Raw genomic sequence first — 14,893 nt, 5'->3', positions numbered from 1 at the left:
GTTATCAAGTAGTTTTATTCAAACAGTGCTACCAGTATCACATTTTGGTATTCCCCCGTTTCGTTTTTGACATTTCTTACCTGTATCGTTATCATTGTTTTGTTATTTTATATTTACAGCATGTTATCTCTATTAAGTCAATAACTCATAAAGATAAACTCTTAACTTATAAACATTATTATAACTTAAGTATTAAGTATTAAATATTTTGAATTTTTCTCGAAAACTAAAATCATGAAATAAATAAATAGTTCGCTGCGGTGGTCAGTTGTGCGTCGGCTTAAATATGAACGACGACAGCAATTCCGAAGCCCAACAGGGTGACTTTGACTTGACAAGTTTTATGTTTGGGAACATTGATGAGAGCGGACAACTTGAAGATGATGACTTACTGGACAAAGATACAAAAAAATATTTGGCGTCCTTGTCCAAGCTTGGATTTAGTTCGATGGTGTCCGAGGTCATTGACTCGTCTGAACTACGAGGAATCGAAAATGGTCATGAAGACACAAATACCGTTGAAGAGAAGTCACCTACCGCTCAGGATTATTTTGATATAGACGAATTAGCGGAAGAAACGGCTGGCTTCAAGCAGAAAATTTTGGAGAGTGGCTACGACGGTGACAATGAGCAAAACGATAAATCAACTGATAGGTCCAAGCGGCTAGAAACACCACTGGCTGCTATGTTACCTTCAAAATATGAAAATGTTGATGTAACAACGTTATTTCCTGATTTTAGAGTTGGAAAAGTAATATTGATGCACATTATATAAATAATAAAAACCTTTAATTGTTTTTAATCTACATTGATTATAGGTGTTAAGGTTTTCTAGATTGTTTAAGCCCAATAAATCTAGTCGTTTACCCAAAGTTTGGAGAAATGTTAAAACAAAACGTAAAAAAAGGAGACACAGTGATGCAAATGATTATAATTCTTCTGATAATGAAACTAAACCTCAAGTTCTATGCCTTGATTATGGTTCATTGCCAGACCCTGAATTGATTTCTTGTGACGATGAGGTTGTTTTCTATATTATATACATGTTACTATGGAATTTGTTTTAATTATTAGTTTTCAGGAGAAATTTTTACAACCAATTGAAAGTTTTTCTAAACAAACTAATCAAAACAGACAAGAAAATGAAGATGGTTCAAATAATCAAGCATACTGGAGAGGTGGTCCAGCTAAATTGTGGTACGATATGTTGGGAGTTCCTGAAAATGGAGAAGAATTTGATTATGGTTTTAAACTTAAAGACAATAAAGTATGTAAACATTATAAAATTGTTCTGTATTTAAAGTAAAAATAATTTCCATACTAAGCTTCAAAAGAAAATATATAATAGTTCTGCACACTTTTTCCCCGTTCCACTGGCCACTACTTATGCCGTTATATGGGAGATGCGCACCCATATAATGGGCAGAAACCGGTCTACGCCTGGTATATTCTCTTTTAGAACGGAGTTTAGTTAAGATTTTCACAGTCTGTTATAGTGTTCAGTAAATTGTTAGTACATAGGACCAATCACCAGTGGTCAGGGGCGCCCGCAGAGAGGGGCCATTGTGTGTCATTGCACCCACAGGGATTTTTTTAATGAAGAAAAAAATTAATGTATAATAATGTAAATATGTACTACCTATGCATGTATAACATAAATTTAATTTTGCACTCACTGAGCTGATTTTCTGCAGGCGCCCCTGCCAGTGGTACATTTTTTCTTATTCAGAATTATTAATTACATTAATATCTTTATATATGAACAAGATATCTTGTTTATATATATATATACAGGAATCTGTATGGTTTTATATTGGTAATTACTTTTATTTTAGGAATAAATCTAATGTTAACAACAAAATTATTTAGATATCAAAATTATTATATTATTTTCTTTCTCTTTCAAATTATTACAGTCTTAATGCGCCTTTCTTCAAAGCTTTTGAAGTTAGTTAAATACACTAAATCACAAAATGTTTCCCATAAATGTAGGAATTAAATTTAAAGTTTCTCAATTTCAAAATAACTAATTGTTTTCCTTAAGTTCATAACTTTTGAGTAATACCATTTATTAAAATTGATCATTATATTTCAGACTGAAGATATAGAAAACAATTCAGAGGAAAATCCATATCCAGAAGATGCCTATTTAATGGTTAGTCAATTGCATTGGGAAGACGATATAATATGGAATGGAGAAGATATTAAACATAAAGTTCTTCAAAAATTGAATAGCAAGACTAATGCTGCTGGATGGGTACCGAGTAGTACTAATCGTACCGCTCAGGCTTTTAGCCAACCTGGAAAAGGAATGCTTCCTCTTGCAGGTGGTTCAGTACGATTAGCTACATCCAACATAAATGTATCACAATCACAAAACAAAATGACTCCAAAATCTAATATGTAAGTTTTCTCTATAAAAAGTTTTTCTAAAAATTAAATATATTTTTGAGCTGGAATACACAGCAAAATGTTTCTGACCGATTTTTTGTAATATTTTAGTTGTCATGGTTAATTATTAATAATATACCATATTTATGATTCATAGATTTTCCTTGTGGAGGAAAAATATTGAATAGCGTGCTTTGTAGATTTAATTCTATCAATGATAATAATTGATAATTCAGTATAATTTATTCAAATTTAAATGAAATGATATCTCATCTCATATCTGATAATTGTTATCATTAATTTTCACTTATTATTTTTGATATTATGTAGTTAAAATGTACTACATTCTTAAATTTATAATAATTTAGGTAATAGAATAAAAGAAAATATGGACCTAAGAAGTTTAGAGGGTATGAACTTATGAGTATACGTATATTGAGAGGAGGTGACAGGTATACATTAATGTATATGTAATGATCGTGGCAGGGACAGGCTGGGCCGGTGGGATACCAATAACCAGGGGTATACCCAAGAGTTTTTCAAAGGGGGAGAGTCCAAATTTTTTTAACATGTAAAAAGTAAGCAAGCAGTAGTTTGCACCTTAAGAATTTTAAATTCTGTCAATAAATGGGGGGATCAGACCCAACCCCCCCCCCCCCCTTGGGATTGCCCTTGCCAAGAACTTTCTTGGTAGGCCGTTGCTCAAAAATAATTTGATATTATTCTATATTTATAATAAAATTGGAATAAAAATAAATTATTAATATTTTGTATTTTCGTATCACAATGTGTGAGTGTGAAAAATTGCTTATAATATTAGGTGTTTAAGATTTTAGATTTCGGTTTGGCTGATTGTCTACCCCCCTCGGGATCTGAATTTTCTTAAATATTGCAGCTAAAAATTTGTTTTATACATCGACAAATTTAAAAATGAAATTTTTATTTAGCATATTTTTTAAACTTGATTTTTAATTAAAGCGTTTCTTTTTAGTTTTTAGGACATTTTTTTGAGTTGTAGACATTTTTTTATAAGAATAAATACAATTTTATAAGAACTTAGTTTATATTCCGTCAAAAAAAAAAAAAAAAAATGTTATTGTTTTGTGTTTTGTAATATTTACTTCACTATTGGCTGTTTAAAATGGAATCTAAAAGAAATAGTAGTGCTGAGAAAAAGGAAACTTAAAAAAAATAAAGTTAGGGCAGTTTAGATCAACCTATATTTTTCAACCATTGTCTCATTTGTAGAGTAATTTAAAATAATACATTATGAGTACAGTGTATTTAAGATAAATTACTGAAAACATTGAATCTTAAGTTGTTTTCTGAGAAAATTTAAGAAGCACGCAACCCTCGTTTAAAACATTGGAACCATATTTAAGTTTTTACATTTCGTAATGACGAAATGGCATGGGCCCGTCAAAATATAGAATTTTCAGGTTGAATAGTTGTCCCAGTCCACCTTAGATCAGGGCTCGCAAGTTATAACACTAAAAAACGTCAAAATATATGCTATAAATAGCACTAAAAATTGGGAAATATAGGAAATAAAATTTTAAAAAAAACTTTTTTATTATAATTTATGTGTAGTATAATGGTTTAATATATTATGTGGTAGATATAAGGATGGATAACCGCTTAGGAATTAGATACTGGATGTTTCTTCAATAAAAATAATAATTCACTTCAATTTAGGAGTATTTCCAATAATTCTAATTCTAATTTTAGACATTATCAATAATTAAACATAAATAAAATTCAACAAAATGTGTTTGATTCCATTCATATAATATGAGCATACCTCACTTCTAAGACAACAAAAAAATATTTTAATGTCCTAAAACAATGATGAAATTATTCTTTTATGTGATTGATTCAGCTGGTAGTATTATACACATTTCTAGTATCTGGCAACTCCCATTGGCATATCCTTTTCATATTACTTTCTGCTCAACCGATTTTATGTCTAATAAACCAATTAATTGTTTAATGAAACTGACAAATGAGGATCCCCTCTTTCCATTGTATATAAAACCATTGCACTTGTTGTTTAATAATTATTACGTTGTTATATTTTACTATTGTATAATATTATATTATCTTATATTAGGTACCCTATTTTTTTGGGCATAAGCCAGTTTTGTATGAAATAAAATATATAAACATGCTTGAGCCTGAAGGGTGAATATTATATATTATTTTTTGGTTGTATTGGATTATAGGTTCTTTGGGTCTTTTATTATAATACATAATATAATATTGTTATATATTTATATATTAGACTAATTTAACTTATATTTGTATAACATTTTAAGGGGTTCAAAGCAACAGCCAATAAATGACACCACAGATGATACCTGGTATTCTATATTTCCAGTAGAGAATGAAGAATTGGTATATGGTACTTGGGAAGATGAGATCATTTGGGATGCTAAAAATATGGAAAAGATACCTCGTCCAAAAATATTAACATTAGATCCCAATGATGAAAACATTATATTAGGTGTTCCTGATGATGTAGATCCTGCAAAACAAAGACTAGATAATGCTACTCCAGTTAAAGTTAAAATTCCTCATCCACATGTTAAAAAATCAAAACTTTTACTTGGTAAAGCTGGAGTGATTAATGTTCTTGAAGAAGATACTCCTTTGCCACCACCTAAGTCTCCAGACAGAGATCCATTTAATGTATCAAATGACTGGTATGTATATAAATAAAATAAGGTTTATCTGTTACATTTTAAACCTATAATGGTTTATTTGACAATAATTGAATATGAAATCTTAAATTTGTTGTGAAACTTACAGTTATTACCAACCAAGGTCATCAGAAACATCATTACGTCTTAAAGTTGGTGGTGGCAATATTATCCAACATTCAACGCCTGTTGTTGAGTTAAAAGCCCCATTTGTACAAACTCATATGGGACCAATGCGTTTAAGAAATTTCCATCGTCCTCCTATGAAACGTTATTCTCATGGTGTTGTTGCTCAGCCTGTATTTCATTCTGTGCAGCCTCTTTTGAAAAACATTAAGAAGAAAGCAAAGGTGAACAAAATATTGAATCAAATATCTAAATTAGTAACAAATACTTCTATGTCCACCCAGTACATTATTTTACTCGACATTCTAAAGATGTACACTTTGTTCATCATGAATTAACAACACTTTTATTAATTTAGCTTAGAGAACAAGAACGAATAGCTTCTGGAGGTGGTGATGTGTTTTTCATGAGAACACCAGATGATTTGACTGGCCGAGATGGCTCAATTATACTTGTTGAATATTGTGAAGAACACCCACCTTTATTGAATCAAGTATGTATATAATATATTATATAAACTAACAATTAGTATAATAAATTTGATATTTAAATAAATTTTTAGGTGGGAATGTGCTCTAAAATTAAAAACTATTATAAACGTAAAATTGGTAAAGACCCTGGTCCACCGAGTTTACGATTTGGAGAAATTGCTTATGCTCATACTTCACCATTTTTGGGTGTGTTATCACCTGGTAGGACAATTCAAGTTATTGAAAATAATTTATACCGAACACCAATATATGAACACAAGCCTTTGGAAAATGATTTCTTACTCATAAGAACAAGGTAACTGAAGTTTATTTTATTGTTTTATTAAATTCAATTAATTTGAGTTAACATTGATTTTGCCCAAAATTTATTAAAAAATGAAACATACTTAATATTATCTATTACTATTTATATTAAGTTTCTATACTCTGTGCCACGAGAGAAGTAATATGCTACGCGCATGCAGACTGACGGCAGTGACCGTTCCTAGGCCCCGTTTCCCCCACTTTACAACGTGATACATACTAATAGTATTACTACATAATGTTGACGGTCGTGATGGTGCAACGTCGACATGTCAAATAAGTGGGGAATGCGCAGAATCGACTGCGATTTGGTCGGGACATGGGTTACATCTCTTGTGGCACGGAGTATAATTACAAATATTCTATTAGTTATTAATTTTACAAATTTTCAGACATGCCTATTACATACGTGAAATAGATGCTTTATTTACATCTGGTCAACTTTGTCCATTGTATGAAGTTCCCGGTCCAAACTCTAAACGTGCTAACAATTTTGTGAGGGATTTTTTACAGGTAAAAACTAAATTTTTTTTTTTCATTTATTTTTGTTTCAATCTTTTTTTTTTTCTGAGTAGGTTTTTATTTATCGACTATTTTGGAAAAGTACTGATTATCCAAGACGTATAAAAATGGATGACATTAAAAAAGCATTTCCATCACATTCAGAAAGTAGCATTCGTAAACGTCTCAAGCTATGTGCCGATTTTAAAAGAACTGGTAAGTAGCGATAATTAGAGGGAGTCAATAAATTGAATTAATAATAACAAACATTATAATATTATGTATTTTAAATTTTAATACTACAGGATCTGATTCAAATTGGTGGGTAATTAAACCTGATTTCCGATTACCATCAGAAGAAGAAATTCGTGCCATGGTATCACCAGAGCAATGCTGTGCATATTTTAGCATGATTGCAGCCGAACAAAGACTTAAAGTAATTTAAAAATGTAGTTAATTTAGTGAATTTGTATTGTTTTTTTTTTTGTTTCTATAGGATGCTGGTTATGGAGAAAAATTTATTTTAACTAGCTTAGAAGACGATGATGAAGAAATGCAACTAAAAATGGATGACGAAATTAAAGTTGCGCCATGGATGACAACCCGAGCATATATACAAGCTATGAAAAATAAGTGTTTACTTCAACTCACTGGTCCTGCAGATCCCACTGGATGTGGAGAGGGATTTTCATATGTACGAGTACCTAACAAACCAACGGTATGTTATTTTTAATATCTTGTACATTTTAACTTTCAATATTATTAATCAATTATATCACTTTGTATTAGTTATTGTTTATTAAAAAGACTTGTAAATTTGTATTAATTTTAGTTGAATAAAGAAGAACAAGAAGCTCAACCTAAACGTATGGTGACTGGAACAGATGCAGATTTAAGGCGATTGTCATTAAATAATGCAAAAGCTTTATTGAGAAAATTTGCAGTACCTGAAGAAGAGATAAAAAAATTGTCTCGATGGGAAGTTATTGATGTAGTTCGAACATTGTCTACTGAAAAAGCTAAAGCCGGTGAAGAAGGAATGACAAAATTTTCAAGAGGCAATCGTTTTTCCATTGCTGAACACCAAGAAAGGTAAAAAAATATTCAAATATAAAACTATAACATAAAAATTATTTTTATTTTTACACATGGATTATCAAAACAATCTTTATACTATAAATATTGTAAAATTATATCACACAATATTATTATGATACAATATCATTGAAAGAATTATTTGGTTGATATAGACAAAGTAAGTAAAGATAACAAATAACATAAAGAAATGTAAACATTTAGGTTAGACAAATAATAATAATAATTAATAAGTATTAAGGGCTGTAATCATAGTCAATGATTAAGAACAAGTATTGCATAAGTTAATTTTGATAATTTATAAAATAAAAAATTTGTAATAGGTAATAACTAAAAGTAATGCTTAAACAATACTTATTCTTAAGAGGATGCTACTCAGCCATTTGTTGTCACCGTCTTACAAGTGCATAACACAGCAAATTTACGCTCAGCAGATCACGTTTAGTTCCGTTAGTTTAAAAATTAGAGTGAATCGACATTCTATGAAATTTGATGGTATGAAAACTATACCAAGTGTTGGCATGTGAGTTTATACAATTATTAAATTTTTTAGGAAGTTATGTGTAAATAATATAGTGTAAATTAAAAATGCTCATAACTCACTTAATACTGAGTTATCGTAAAAAACCATACACAAATCATCAAGTTTCATAATAGGTCAATTAACTCTAATTTTTAAATGTGATCTGCTGAGCGTAAATTTGCTATGTTACGCACGTGTAAGACAGAAACAAATATAACAAATATCTGTGTAGTGTCCTCTTAAATATCGGCTGTGAATATAGCCCTTAGTGAATATAAAAAGTTATTTATAAAGATTTATGATATTTGATGAATTTTGTTTTCGAATTGACAATTGACAATTGGAAGACATGGATTTATGTGGGTAATTTGTTCACTTTATTTGCTATTTGGTATACTATAGATACACTTATATTACACACTTTAAATTCCATGGAACATTTAAAATGGTGTTAATGTCTCGTAGATCTCTTAGGAATTAAAAACTTGAATTCTTTAATAAAGTTAGGGATATCGAGCATTCAGCTTAAAATTTTATAGTAAAATATAAGATCATTCTGTTGTATTGTTTTTTAATTTTTAGTGATGTTAGAGTAATCTTGATTGTTTTTAATCGTAATAATTAAATTTTACATTGTTTTAATATATAAATATTCTAGATACAAAGAAGAATGCCAAAGAATATTCGATTTACAAAATAGAGTGCTTTCATCTCATGAATTGTTGTCCACTGACGAAGGAGAAAGTTTTGATGAAGAAGATTGTTCTGACATTGAAGAAATGGGAAAAAACATTGAAAATATGTTGTCAAATAAAAAAACAAGCACACAAGTATGTACTTTAATTTCTTTTGGAATACATAGTAAATTAATATCTGTAATTTTACCCAATGTAGTTGTCACTTGAAAAAGAAGAACAAGAGCGTCATGAACTTCGCAAAATGATCATGGGGTGCTCCTCCAATGACGACTTGCGTAAAAGAGACAAAAAGAAAATGGATGATGATGATAGTATGCAGTTTTCATCTACTGGACAACCAGGTGTGATGGAACACAATATTCATATGAACAGTATAGAAAATAAACTTTTATTCTGTTTACAGGTCGTGTTCTCAGGATATATAGAACATTTCAAGGATCAGATGGGAAAGAGTACACTAGAACAGAAGTTGTACGTAAACCAGGCGTTATTGATGCTTATCTAAAAATAAGAACAACAAGAGATGAAGGTTTTATTCGTCAGTATGCGCTTATGGACGAAGCACAGAAAGAAGAGATGAAACGCGAAAAAAGAAGAATACAAGAACAGTTGAGACGTATAAAAAGGAATCAAGAACGTGAACGGTTTTCTAATAATACCAGACCACAACCTGGTAAATTCATGTTACCTGATGCACGTATTCACTGTTGTTATATTTTATGTTAAATTTTAAGGTTTTGGTTACTCCATGGTCAACAAGAGCAATTCTTTGAGTAACGATGTACCAATGCCCACTTCTGGCACAGTTACAATACCTAAACCACGCATAGAAGCCACCCCGCCAAGACCACGTAAACCAAAGCCCAGTAAAATGAAACCTGACTTAAAAGTCAGATGTGGAGCATGTGGTAATGTTGGTCACATGAGAACAAACAAAGCCTGTCCTCAGTACAATCTTAATCCTAACGCGTCAGTTAATGTTGCTCTTACTGAAGAACAAGAAGAAGAAATTGAAAAACAAATGAATGTAGAGGATGAAGATTTGGTTAATGTAGACGGGACAAAAGTCACATTATCCAGTAAACTCCTGAAGGTTTGTTTGTTTTTAACCTTGAATTAGCATGCACACACACTTTAATTATGTACTGTGTATGTTATTACGTTTTTCTTTGTTTATTAGCATGCTGAAGAAGTAAAAAGGAGATCATTAGTCTTGAAAGTACCCAAAGATGCGTTATCACGCAACAAGAAACGTAAGAATGAACTGCACTGTGATTATTTAAAGAAACCTGATCGTTCTGCCAATAGACGCCGTACTGACCCATTAATTGTTTTATCCACAATATTTGAATCAATATTAAACGAAATGCGTGGTATGCCTGACGTGCACCCATTTATTTATCCAGTTAATGTCAAGGTACTATAACTGTTATTATATAATTAGTTGTTTAATAAATGCATCAGTTTAGTTCACCTAAAAATTGTATTTCACAGAAGGTGCCTGATTACTACAATATAGTACAAAGACCAATGGATTTACAATCTATTAGAGATGGACTTCATTTGAAAAAATACCAGAACCGTGAAGAATTTCTTTCTGATGTCAATCAAATTGTTGAAAATTCTACATTGTACAATGGTGAATAAATTATGACAACATATATTTTTAACTAAACCGATTTTATCAAACTTACAAAGGTGCAACTATTTTTTAGGTGCCAAGAGTTCACTAACAGTTGCTGCTCGTCGTATGTTGGGTGTTTGTGTAGATCGTCTACACGAAAAAGAAGAACGTCTTATGCTACTAGAAAAAGCAATCAACCCATTGTTGGATGATAATGACCAAGTGGCTTTAACATTTATATTGGATAATGTTGTTGGTAAAGTAAAGACTATGAGTGAAGCATGGCCATTCATGAAGCCAGTCAATCGTAAATTAGTCAAGGACTATTACAATGTCATTAAACAACCAATTGATTTAGAAACCATCGCTTCACGTGTTTCTAGTGAGTTATATACACATTTTTTTTATTATTATCTTACAATAAGTATTTTAACTAACATATTACATTTGGAAATAAATGCTTCAATGCACTCTCTAAGTTAATGGGGTCAGTTGCTACCTAAGAAACAGTTAAACCAAATATTATCAAGACCAGTTATAATTTATGCGTTTAAAACATGGCTCACAACCAGAAAGATGAAAAAATGAGCTATTATGTAGAGGAAATTTCACATATTAAAATATTTAACTACATCAAGCTAGGGTTACTGACTATCCAAATAAAATACAAGATACAGAAAATAATAAAATTGATAAAATTTTTTTTTTCAAATATATTAATATAAAATAAACTATTGGCAAGATTGTATTTATTTTCCTTACATTTTGCATACAAAAAATTTTTAATTTATTATAAAAAGTAAAATAACCAATATAAAATTATATCTATACATCCCGAATCGGCAAGTTGAGGATAATGCCACCAGAGCGCGTAATTTAATTATTAACTTGTTCTACCAATAATTTAGAGTCGAGTAGTACATAGATTGTATGGAAGATTGAGCTAATCTCTCATTAATTATGTCTTGTGTATTATGTGAATAAGTGTTTATAGTCCGGCTCACGAAAAGTGACCGTTCAAGATCACGGGCTGTGTTTACTAATATTGGTACTAATACCTCCTGGCCGTTTTTAATAATTGATTGTCAAGCATATTGGCGCAATTTTTAAAACTGTAACCTAGCTGCACGACCAAACAATACTACAAATCTCAGAACCTCTGGGCTCTGGTTTTGACAATATTTGAATGCAGAACGTCGACCTTGAACGCTCACTTTTCGTGAGCCGGACTGTAACAGAAATAGGAAAGGCGTACGAAATCCAGACTGGTAGTTCTCATCCAATCATAAGGTGCTAGTGCATTTGGTCAAAATAATTGATTTGGTGTCTGTTAATAATAGTTTAGGTATGCTTGAGAAAAAATAATATTGTGATCCTTAAAAAAGGTGGACAATTTAATGATATATAATATGTTGTGACAACTTACTAACAATAACTTGAAATAAAAATATTTCCAACTTTTTAACTCTTCACTGATTTAAATAATTTAAATTATTTTGATGTTATAAAATCCTTAATATAAATATTGACATAATTACATATTAAATTACAATAATTGCAGCATTTTATAATAATCAAAATACTTAAGTTGAGTTATTAATCATTTACAATTATTAGAACTTGGTTTTATGATATTATATACATGGGTGTGCGTTCAGGTAGAGCTAAGTGGGCAGCTGCCCCACCTGTTGGCTAAATTTTTCTCTAAATATAGTGCATAAATTTAATTATTAAGTCATCTTATATCTTAAAGACTTAAACCATGACTGATATTAAAAAATACAATAGTAAAATACAACATATTGTTGTATAAAAATTCTACTTCATGCCAGCAATGACTACACACACTTATGGTTATGTACAATGCACTAAATCTTTTATATAACACAATGTGTTACATATTTAATTTTTTCAGGTCATAAGTATCATAACCGTAAGGAATTTTTGGGAGACATAAATTTAATTTTTGAAAACAGTGTTGCTTATAATGGCGAAGATTCAGACTTCACACAACAAGCAAAAAAATTGATAAGTGTGGCTACAGAATCTTTAGAAGAGGTAAATAATTGAAACAATGAATGTTGTAACAAGAAAAATCTTATCTTCATATAAATTTCAGTTTGATCAATACTTGACCCAAGTGGAACAAAATATCAGTTTAGTTCAGGCTCGAGCTCTAGAACAGGTTGAAATGGATTCTGCCGCCGAGGATGATTATTCAGATATGCAAGATGTTGAAGACGTATGTTCTGTTGTCTTATTATTTAGTACATATATATGTAAAACAAATTTTTTTGTATTTTTCATTTTAAGCAATTTTCTGTTAACATGCTAAGTAATATAAAACATTTTTCAGAATTTAAATTCACCGAGAGAACACAAAGTTAACATTGAAGACATAGAATTTCAAATGGATCCAGATAGCAATTTTAAAACAGAAACTAATCATATATTAGAAGACGGTAAGTTGTTAAAAAAAAAAATACGTATATTGCATTGTTTTAAATGTTGTTATTATTTGTTTTTAGATTTACATTGTTCGAGTGAAGAAGATGATTTCATGGAAGTTGTTGGAGAAAATCCGCCAGACGACGACAGTCAACAAGTAGCAGAAGCCATGGTTTTGCTCGGTAACATGGGATACAATCCTGCTCCTGAAACTTTCTCCAATCATATCCAAGGTGAAATACGAATATCATACTAATCTAACAGCGTATAATTTTTGTTTTTTTAATAGCCGACGAAAGTATGGACCTCGATCCAAATTATGATCCTTCAGACTTCCTACCTACAGGTAGTCGTAATCTAGATACTAGTGATGAAAAAGATCTCCCAGGGTCAAGTAGTAAAAACCATGCCAGCGCAAATATCCAAGATGATTTGGAAATCAGCGATTCGGATGAAGACAGTCCTCATGATGACAGCTTGGAAATTAAAACTGAAGGTGATTTAGGAGAACTGTGGTTTTAAGTTAACCACTATTGTTAATTTTTTTAAATTTATTTGTAAATTTGATATATTTTCATAGTTGTACATGTTTTTTTTTTCTTTACCAAATGTTTTACTTATTGTTTCATACAATATAAACATGTTATTGATATTGGTTTATTTTTGTAATTAATAAAAAGAAAAAGACTAAACTATTGTAAGCAGAAAAAATATTGTTGATAATTCTATGACTAAAAAAGGTGGGTAAGTGGATGTCACTCTGCTGTACAGTTGGTGACAAGTGGGTCACTGTAATGGATGGTGTTAAATTTGAATTCAATGATATAATATCATTGTATAAGAAAAGATTCTGAGCGAAAACGGTCAGTCAACCTATGATATTACCAAGTATATTTGATGATATTATTGTGAATAAAGTAATTTATGTATAACCTATTTACGTGGAACCTTGTTTTAAATTTTCAATCCTTAGCTATAAAAGTTGAACATTTTATAAATTTTCAACTACAAATAATTATTAAATTTTGTCAAAATTCAAACTTTAAATGCTTATAAAAAAAAATTGTGCCTATGTATTTTTAATATTTTTCAACTGCTATTGTAACATTATATCAGGAGCCTTGCATTAAAATTTCACGCTTTTTTACCCAACAAATAAAATTTTATTGATATTTATAGAAAAAAAAAAATGGAAACTAAAAATGTCCGTAAACAGCTCAAAATAAGTCAAAATATTTGGAAAATTTTATCGTGTATAGAAAATGCTAATGTAAACATTCAGTCAAAATTTCATGTACCTACAGTCATTTGTTTTGGAGTTGCACCAAAATCAAAATCGATTTTCTCGAAAACAGATTTTGCGTAATATTCCCGTTTTTCCTTAATTTTTCTTTAGTTTTTCATGTCGCTTTTGAAAACTACTGGGAAATGTTTACTTTTGACCCTTCCAATGTACCAACTAGATTCACTTTCCTATCAGAAAAGTTACTGTTGAAGGAAATCCAATCATTTTTACTGTCTTAAAAGGTAATGACAGACACAAAAATAAAAAATTAATAATAAAAAAAAAAAACACATCATTATAAAATCAATACATTCATCGCTTCGCTCAGAATCTATTATGAAGGAAATTTTTGCAAATGAACTAATGAAATAACAAATGATAATTTTTTTGAAGTAATAAAAATAAATATTTTGAAATATGCCTGCCACAAGAAGAGTGTAAGACTGATTATTATAAAATTATGCTAATTTTGATAACTAGATCATATTATTTTAGTTAGCTATTTATTTGTCAAACACTCATTAATCATAAACATTTAACAGTGACAATATATTTTTCAGTAGCAATTAAAAACTTTATTAATATAAATATTATACATAATATATTTGTTTAACAAAAACACTATAACAGGCCAGGAAGTTTAAGGATTAGTTAAGTACACACATATACAAGATAGCAAAAACGTATTATTATCTGATATCCAAAATGG

General features: G+C 30.0%; 1 protein-coding gene across 1 annotated transcript; it reads left to right on the top strand.

The window, feature by feature from the left end:
• The first annotated feature begins 153 nt into the window (after positions 1–153).
• On the top strand, positions 154–13,592 carry LOC132939857 (transcription initiation factor TFIID subunit 1). Its single transcript, XM_061007256.1, has 25 exons — positions 154–751; positions 819–1,022; positions 1,082–1,267; positions 2,096–2,403; positions 4,707–5,093; positions 5,200–5,440; positions 5,575–5,709; positions 5,779–6,002; positions 6,403–6,523; positions 6,586–6,727; positions 6,817–6,947; positions 7,008–7,229; positions 7,344–7,603; positions 8,788–8,959; positions 9,024–9,168; positions 9,231–9,500; positions 9,562–9,920; positions 10,008–10,244; positions 10,322–10,466; positions 10,543–10,833; positions 12,367–12,509; positions 12,571–12,693; positions 12,808–12,913; positions 12,980–13,132; positions 13,189–13,592. The coding sequence occupies exons 1-25, from the start codon at positions 287–289 to the stop codon at positions 13,419–13,421; spliced, it is 5,403 nt and encodes a 1,800-aa protein (XP_060863239.1). The 5' UTR covers positions 154–286; the 3' UTR covers positions 13,422–13,592.
• Positions 13,593–14,893: the final 1,301 nt, after the last annotated feature.

The sequence above is a fragment of the Metopolophium dirhodum genome, chromosome 2 (genome assembly GCF_019925205.1).
Source record: "Metopolophium dirhodum isolate CAU chromosome 2, ASM1992520v1, whole genome shotgun sequence".
Taxonomy (NCBI): Eukaryota; Metazoa; Arthropoda; class Insecta; order Hemiptera; family Aphididae; genus Metopolophium; species Metopolophium dirhodum.
Note: the sequence above shows the minus strand (reverse complement) of the source record. Positions and strands in the feature narration are given on the sequence as shown.